This window comes from Cyphomyrmex costatus, unplaced genomic scaffold (assembly GCF_001594065.2).
Source record: "Cyphomyrmex costatus isolate MS0001 unplaced genomic scaffold, Ccosl1.0 scaffold526, whole genome shotgun sequence".
In the NCBI taxonomy this organism is placed as follows: domain Eukaryota; kingdom Metazoa; phylum Arthropoda; class Insecta; order Hymenoptera; family Formicidae; genus Cyphomyrmex; species Cyphomyrmex costatus.
Genome location: NW_017279491.1, coordinates 27,127 through 36,589, shown reverse-complemented (window position 1 = coordinate 36,589; position 9,463 = coordinate 27,127). Strand labels below are relative to the sequence as shown.

General features: G+C 38.1%; 1 protein-coding gene across 1 annotated transcript in view; it reads left to right on the top strand.

The window, feature by feature from the left end:
- The first annotated feature begins 8,240 nt into the window (after positions 1-8,240).
- LOC108778883 (uncharacterized) overlaps positions 8,241-9,463 on the top strand; it is a 4,364-nt gene continuing 3,141 nt past the window's right edge. The window contains exons 1-2 of the mRNA XM_018546195.1: positions 8,241-8,535; positions 8,723-8,937. Of these exons, the coding sequence (XP_018401697.1) occupies positions 8,241-8,535; positions 8,723-8,937 (510 nt within the window). The remainder of the gene's footprint in view (positions 8,536-8,722; positions 8,938-9,463) is intronic.

The following is a 9,463-nucleotide window of genomic DNA, read 5'->3' as shown; positions in this document are numbered from 1 at the left end:
CAGGACTGGCTTCTCGATTAGGCATTGCTTCAGTCTTCTAAATGCTTCGATCTCTTCTGTCTCGAATTGAAAGACTTGCTTCTTCTTCAATAGGTCGGTCAACGGCTTAGCAATCCTGGAGTAGTTTGGGATGAATTTTCGGAAGTAGCCTGTTAGGCCAAGGAAGCTCTGTATTTGTTTAATGGTCGTCGGCTCCGGGAATTTCAGAACTGCTTTTACTTTTTCTGGTGAAGGATACAGTTTTCCGTTCTCTGTAACGTGTCCTAAAAATTCGATACGTCGTTCCAGTAATTTGCATTTCTTCTTATTAATTTCTAATCCATATTCTTCTGCTCTTTTCAGTACCAACTTTAGTCTCTCAATGGCTTTTTCTTTGTTTTTTGCTGGTATTATCAAGTCATCGGTATAGGGCAATGCAATTCTCTGGATTGTTAGATCGTGAAAGATATCATTAATAAAGCGCTGAAAAACAGCTGGCGAATTGCACAGGCCGAAAGGTACTTTTCGAAATTGATACTGTCCTCCATGTGTCACGAATGCAGTATATTTCTGGCTGTATTTATTTACTGAAACGTGAAAGAAACCGTTTCTCAAATCCAAAGAGCTGTACACGCGAGCCTCTTGCAGGCGATCTAAAATGTCTTCTATCAGAGGTAAAGGGTAGCGATCCTTTATTATTAGCCTATTAATTGCATGGTAGTCTATGCAAATTTGTGGTGTTCCATCTTTCTTCTTAGTTACAACTACCGGACTGGAATATTCTGACGAACATGGTTCGACGATACCCTTATCAATCCACTGGTCTACTTGCTCAGCTACAATTTTTCTTTCAGGGAACGGCAACCGTCGTGGTCGCGCAGTGATCTTCCGGTTCTCGTTCAACGTGATTGTCATTTCAACATCGGATTTCTTGATTTTTTTCGGCTCATAACTATCTAATAGGTCCTCTACTTCCTTTCTTTGTTCTTTGCAGATTTCATGTCCTATAGAAGGCACTTCTGATATAATAGTATAATTCGGAGAGACGATGCTAATTAATGTTTCATGTACTTTAGAGATGACGATACCGTTTTGAGTTATATTAACTTCGGCTTGTGATAATAACTCGTTTCCAATGACAACCTCCATTACCATTGCTTCGTCTGCTACCACGTAAATCTTCACTTCAAAACGCTCATCGTCTATGATCACAACGTCATCGAAACATCCTATCGGTGTTACTTTATTTCCACCGAATCCGGAGAAATGTAATGTAGAAGCTGTTAATACTGGTGTGCCTATTTTCTTATACGAACTTCGGTTCATAATGTTGAATTGACTGCCTGTATCTATTAAGGCATTAAACTTTTTGCCATTAATTTCTATCATCTTGTGCATGCTTTTAGGAGCATTAAGACTGTGTACGGATTCAGACTTCTTTGTGTCTTCTTTAGCATCCTCCTTCGATTTTTTTGATTTTTCCTTCTTGCAATCAAGTGACTTGTGTCCAAATTCGTTGCACCTAAAGCATTTGGCACCCTTGCTCTTGTTATCGCACGTCGTTGATTTGTGGCCTACTTCGCCGCAATTAAAGCAACGAATCTCTTCTTTCGGTTTCACTGTTTTCTTATCTGCGGTAACGTTCGATGCCTTACTTGTAGCTGTATTCCTTGTCCTCATCTTTTCATATACTTTCAGTTTCTCTTTGAACTCCTTTGTGTCTTTAGCTCCATACAAAACACTTTTATTCGCTGCCTGATCGTCTATGCCGTCAATGACATATTGAAATAAAGCTTCTTTTTCTACCTCGCCTCTTGATGCTATTTCCTTCATGGCTAGAAAATACGCTCTTACTGATTCGTCTTTTTTCATCTTTCTTTTGTCCATTAGTCGGTGTAATTCCGCGTTGTTCATCCTGTCACCGAATTCGTCTTGAAGTGCTCTTTTTAATTTTTTCCATGTAGTCAGACCTCGTTCTCCTTGGATGTGCAACCTAGCTAGTCCTCGCAACGATTTCTTGGCAAATATCAATTTTTGTATATCCGTCCAACGATAAAGTTCGGCTGCTTCCTTGAAATCCGAGATCCAACGCGTCACCGGGTATTTCTCGTCTCCGTTGAATAGCCTTATTGAGTCCTCTACATCTCTAAATGTCATCGCGAATTTATTTCTCGTTGAACTAGTGACTCTACCTGGCTGTCTGTTATTCTCGTTTTCGTCGTTTGCTTCGTCTTCATCTTCATCGTCGTTAACCTCTCTGGCTTCTTTGTCGGTATCCTCGCCATCATCGTTACAGTCGTTTTCGTCATTATCGTCTTCTATGGCGTCTTCTTCGGTGTCTTTTCTCTCGTCGTTCGCATTGTCAAGCGAGTCAAGATCCATTAGGTAGTCGCAGATTCGTTGGCCTAGCTCCCTCTTTGTGCCTGCGTAATCGACCGCCAAAATATTACAAATTGCTACAAGATCTCCCCATCCGAGATACGTGTCCACATATGTTAATTTATTCTTATATTCTTCCGATCCGCAAGCGAACGCAAAACCGCCAAATTCGCGAAGGCGTTTACGATTACCGCGATCTCCTTCTTGCTCGAAAATTAATTTATGCAACGCTTTTACGGCCTTCGTGGGGCCTGTCTTAAGATTGTTGGCTATTACCTTTATTTGTTCAAGCTTCTCCATCGTCTTAATAATCTTAATCGTCTTTACCTTAGACCAAGCTCTCGCCTTCGTCAATCTAACCTCAATGCTCTCCGCAAGTTTCTCGTCGTGAAAGTTCTGGTGCACTCGGCTCTTTTCTTTTTCGGTCGGATCCCGGCTACGAGCCCCCAATATTTGTAGGGATTTGTCCAGTAGTAAAAGAAAAGAGATATCTTGTCGGAATAAAAGTAAGATTTAATAAAGCGTAAACAATACAACATGCGGCTCTAGTCTCAAAAAGTCTCTTTTTTAGTCACGTCGTGTGTGTGTCTCTCTCTGTGCGTCAGCGCCATCCGTCTATCCTGCGCTGCTACCATCTGTCTGCTCTCCACACAATGGACAGTCGAAGTCGGCAATACTTTCAAAAATGTAAAATAGAAAGCACGAAACGCGTCCGTCGCGGCCGAGTGGTTCTTCGGAACTTGTCGTAATAATACCACTGCGAACTATACTACTGAAACGCGCTCTGAGGCCATCCGCCTCAATAGAAAGAGAGAGTCAGTTTAGTTTATTTCGTAAAAAAATTACATAATTTATAGTGGAAATGTATACAATGTGTGACTTTACAAAAAATAGTACATCTTACATTTGATAGTGTAAACTGTAAATGTATCTTTACATTGGTTGAAAAATTACAATAACAATACTATATTTCAATATATTTAAGTAAATGTACAAATTTTTGTAATATTATTTGAAATAATTATTATTATATTATGTAATATAATGTTACAATATAATATGTGATATTATCATTATCTTCTGTAATATTACAAAAAGGGCATAGGGGGGTAAGTATATAAAAGATGCCCCCGCATGAAATCGGTTCAAATTAATACCACATATTGCTACCTATATAAGTATAAAATCCTGTAAATATGAACTAAAAATTCGCTTTTGTGGGGGAGTTATGGAGGGGGTAAGGAAAATAAAAAAACCCATTTTTCTCGAAAACTAATGAACCGATTTTAATAAAATTGAAATGTGTTTTAAATGTAAGTGAAGCAATGTAGAAAAAAAAATTTCAAATTTTTTTTTCAAGAAAACTGTTGGGGATCAAGGGTTGCGAGACACAAGCACTACACACAGAACTTGTATTAATAAACGATATATTTAATGCGTCACACAATTGAAAATAACAAAACTGAATTATTGCTCGTATCAGACGAGAAACTTTGCACGTGCGACGGACGCCACCGGAAGAAGAACATAGAGCAGTAAACATAATGTAGATAGGAAACGGAATTAAAAATAAAAATACTTGTATTGCCCTCTTTCCGGAAGTTACTAAACCTAATTATAATGCCAGCCATAGCACACATAGATCCACTATTCTAACAAAAACTTAGAAAAAATAAATTTTTAAATTTTCAACAATTTTTTTTTATTGATTTTTTAAAAATACACCTCCATTTTTTTTTTCAAAAATACTACATAGTGTTTTCTTTAACATATATTTTTTCCAAATTTTTAAAAAATGTACTTTTTAAGAAAAATAAGTTTTTAAGACCAGCAGAAGTACTTACAAGGAACACTACCCAAGTGTGACACGCCGAGTTGGCTGCAAGTTGGCACATTTTTAGACCTCGGAAAAATAATCGATACGTATTTTTTTTTATGGGCAAAGAAGAAGGTTTAAGGGTTGAAACTACCCCCTGTATTGCTCAAAAACCCCTAAAATGCATAATAATATACGCACATATTAAGTAAAACTAATTTCCATAAAACTTGGTGCCTTGGGGTTTTTTGGGTCGCCGATTTCAAATCTGAGGTCATATTTACAAAATTTAAAATGGCGGATCCAAAATGGCGAACCAAATTTTACAAAACTTTTTGGTTTTTCATAAAATTTGGTATGTAAACGGGTTTTTGGGTCGCTGATTTAGAATCTGAGGTAAAATTTACAAAATTCAAAATGGAGGATTCAAAATGGCGGACCAAATTAGTTTTACTTAATATGTGCGTGCATATTATTATGCATTTGAGGGGTTTTTGAGCAATACAGGGGGTAGTTTCAACCCTTAAACCTTCTTCTTTGCTGATAAAAAAAAATACGTATTGATTATTTTTCCGACTTCTAAAAATGTGCCAACTTGCAGCCAAATCGGCGTGTCACACTTGGGTAGTGTTCCTTGTAAGTACTTCTGCTGGTCTTAAAAACTTATTTTTCTTAAAAAGTACATTTTTTAAAAATTTGGAAAAAATATATGTTAAAGAAAACACTATGTAGTATTTTTGAAAAAAAAAATGGAGGTGTATTTTTAAAAAATCAATAAAAAAAAATTGTTGAAAATTTAAAAATTTATTTTTTCTAAGTTTTTGTTAGAATAGTGGATCTATGTGTGCTATGGCTGGCATTATAATTAGGTTTAGTAACTTCCGGAAAGAGGGCAATACAAGTATTTTTATTTTTAATTCCGTTTCCTATCTACATTATGTTTACTGCTCTATGTTCTTCTTCCGGTGGCGTCCGTCGCACGTGCAAAGTTTCTCGTCTGATACGAGCAATAATTCAGTTTTGTTATTTTCAATTGTGTGACGCATTAAATATATCGTTTATTAATACAAGTTTTGTGTGTAGTGCTTGTGTCTCGCAACCCTCGATCCCCAACAGTTTTCTTGAAAAAAAAATTTAAAATTTTTTTTTCTACATCGCCTCACTTACATTTAAAACATATTTCAATTTTATTAAAATCGGTTCATTAGTTTTCGAGAAAAATGGGTTTTTTTATTTTCCTTACCCCCTCCATAACTCCCCCACAAAAGCGAATTTTCAGTTCATACTTACAGGATTTTATACTTATATAGGTAGCAATATGTGGTATTAATTTGAACCGATTTCATGCGGGGGCATCTTTTATATACTTACCCCCCTATGCCCTTTGTACGTTTACGTAAAAATTGTGAAATGTACTATTGTTATTGTAATTTTTCATCCAATATAAAGATACATTTACACTAACAGAGATAAAATGTAGTAATTTTTAGGAAAATTACACAATTATTTGAAAATTTACGTAAAAACTATAAAATACAGTATTGTAATTGTAATTTTCCATCCAATGTAAAGATAAAGGGCATAGCAGGATAAGCATATGCGTGCGGCCTTGGCACCAATTTTGTTGCAATTTTCAGAGAATTTAGGTATTTATATGTAAATGAAATTTCCAAAGTATTATCCCATAAAAATTATTTTTTTGGGAGTTATGGGGGCAAAACAAAAAATAGAAAAAATTCATTTTCACGAAAACGGCACGATCAATTTTATTGAAAAAAATATATGTTATGGCTTCAGAAAAGACACTTTCAGAAAAAAATTATGAAATTTTTTTTTCAAAAAATAGGGGTTAAAAAAATTAAAAGTTTTTTTAATTTTTTTTGTGGGTTATCATTCGAGTACTATCGCCATTTTTTCACAAAAAATCCCGCAAATACTGTAGAAAAAGTTGTCACAGTATCATAAGGATCGAAGAGGTAGAGCATAGTTTAAAACAGTGCTAAACCCAAGTGCCAAGGCCGCACGCATATGCTTATCCTGCTATGCCCTACACTATCAGAGGTAAAATGAACTAATTTTTGTAAAATTACACAATTTTACATATTTCCACTATAAATTGTGTAATTGTTACACATATTATTTGTGTAATTTTACACACTTTTTTTACAGTGTATGCAAGGATCTATTCGTTGCTTTAAATTTCAAAAGTCCATTCTCCGTATATCGTTTTCTTCGTCGATTGTATCTGAATTACATTTTTCGTACATGATGCTTAACAACAAGATAAGTATCTGCAATGCTTGTTCGAGATAACGACGCGGAATTGATCGAGCATAAAACAATGCGATTTTGTCGGATATTTTACATTCTGATAAACATTCCGCGAAAGCAAACACGGAGCTAACTTTGAAGCTCAACAAAGATCACAAACGTTCATTCGCATGACCACGAAAAGATTTAACTGCCACACGCATTGTTTTATGCTTGATCAATTCCGCGTCGTTATCTCGAACAAGCATTGCAGATACTTATCGCAGTCGCGCATTCGCATTGACTAAATTAATAGTCTAAGAACTGATTACATATGGATTTCAAATTAATCGATACAAGGCCAATAATTTTTACCTAAAAAGTTGGACTAGTATCGCTATTAATAAAAACGCATTTCTGCCGCGCCGCTTAGGGAGGTATAGGTATAGACAAGCAGACAAACATGTAAATTTTCATAGCTCATTAAAAGTGTGGCGGCTCGCCACCAGAGGTCCAAAAAGGAAAAGACACAAAAGGAAGAGACTCGCGCCAATTCTCACATGTACTCGAGATACGTGAGATCTATTCATATAGCACCTCGCGCTAAGACACCTCCAGGCGTCTAAGGCAGGCTCCCACTACAATGCCTTACTGATGAGTCCAGTAGTAGGGGCCGGGACGAAACGCAGCAGTGGATGACAACAATATTTTCGAATAGACAAAACGGAGCCAAAAAAGTATTAGTACAAGGCTGAAACTTTGTAGAATGTTAGTGTCTGATGTCCTGAACAATGTATCAACAATGGTAGAAATCTAACAAGGAGATGGCACGAATTGCGAAATACGATTTGGAACGTAATCTATACCATTCGAAAGGTGGGGTCGAGAGTGTAAAAAGTGTAAAAGGGTTGAGCGTACGTTACGAACATTTTATAAAATAATAAAAATAGATCCTCGCAAATTAAAAAACCCAACAAATTGAAACCTTTGAAAGCTAACCGCAAAAATTTGAACCTTTCTAAATTAAAACGATTACCTAACCACAAAATAAAAAACCCAATAAATTACAACCTTTGAAAATTAACCCCAAAAATTTAAATCATTCTAAATTAAAATGATTATCTAATAATGTAACCTAATAATTTAAACCTTTAATACTTTAAATGATATTATCTAATATAATATATTACCACGAAAAATAACTGATATATTACTAAATGTGCCAGTTCAAAGTGAACATACATTATGTATATTTTCTATGTTGAATATGTACCACTGTTCAGTACTCGTCTTTAATTTCCCTTCCGCTACAACGACTGCTTACGAAATCGACCGACTTCATGGATCGTTCCGCTGCGCGATAGCGTACCGCGCAATCCTCCTCGATCAAGAGACCAGAAATCAATGGCCGTTCTAACGCAACGACACGTGCACCGTATCGTCTCGACATCCAACTTTGTTATCGCGTCGTCAGTCGTGTTACGACAGCAGTTTGTTTGTGAGTCTTGGCCTGCACTTGAGGCTTTCTTAATAAAGACTATAAAAATCAGAGAAACAGTCGTTTTCTCGACCAAGCCCCTTCGACGTGGTTACCGCGGGAACGCTAGTAAAGCCGCGCCATTACAATCTACAAGTAAGCGCAGCACAATTGCTAACAAATTCTTGGTCCTTCGAGCCGGATACTGTCGAGTATCTGGGCTAGATAGCCCAGTGCAGTGACGAGCGAGCAAAACCTGACAAGCCGTCAAGGCTTTCGTCGAGACGAGACAGCCGTCGTCTATCAGAGGCGGTACACGATGCCATTGACACAACCGCAATGCTCGTGTTTTTAATCATAGAAAACGCAGCCCGGCTTTTCACGAAGCGGCCGCAGTGCATGCATCCAAGCATTACGATCGTAGCCCGGCTCATTGCTTCATATCGAGACGTGTCTCGATACAGCATCGACGACACAACTGCGACCGGAATTCTGCCACAACCGGAAGGCGAGGCCCAATCAGCGCAGCGGAAGGCATCACTCGACGACCCAGCGACCACGAGAGGATCGTCTACGTGCATCGATTCTCAACCTGAGGGTGTTCGACGTCATCCACGTCATCATAGCGTCGCAGGCATAACAAGGTAAGGGAGATCATTTCTGCCGCTGCCAACCAACTTTCTTTCGTTTCCCGTGTAACGCGAGTGTTCATATTGTGATTGAGATGCCTGACCAATCAGAGAGCGCGATTCTCAGGCGACAGCGCGCGACCATAAAGTCGTCATGTACGCGCATTAAATCGTACGTGGATTCGATTGTAGTCGCTACCCCGTCAATAGTAGCTCAACTCGAAGAGCGTAAACTGAAACTCGAGCATTATTGGACGGAATACAACGCGGTGCAATCGCGTCTAGAATTAATTGACGAATCCGAAGATGATGATCGCGGCATCTTTGAAGAGGCGTTCTATGCGTTGTCCGCCAGGATCCGCGAGCTTACTCCCGGACCGTCGACACCGCGAGCGTCCATCTTTTCGGTAAACCTTCGGAAAGACTACTTCCCTCGAAAAAAAATCGTAACTATGTGTTTTCGATGTATTTTTGCTTCCTGATTACGAATATGATAATAAAATTTGGCGGTCGGACACATTGAAGCCGCTATCTTGAAAAAACTGTCAAAAAACATGATTTTTTCTAGTTTTTTGCATTTATTTCAAAAAATACGCATCAGACAAGAAAATGTTTCAAACAAAAAGTAAAGAACATAAAATTATGTACAAAAAAGGTTCTATGCATTTTCTTCGTAATATCAATGGTAAGCTCGTAAATGAAGAGCGAACATAAGTATAAACGTTGAACTTTCCACGGGAAATAACTTTCACTCCCCCCTCCTCCCTCCGCACAAAAGCACACGACCTCTACGATTGTACTGTTGCTATGATAGTACTGTCGGGGCAGACCTCTGACGACGGTGTGGGTGCGGGGGGGTGGCCGGAGGCCGAAGGCCGAAGGCCGCCCCCTTGCACCCGCCCGTGTGTGTGTGTGTGTGTGTGTGTGTGTGTG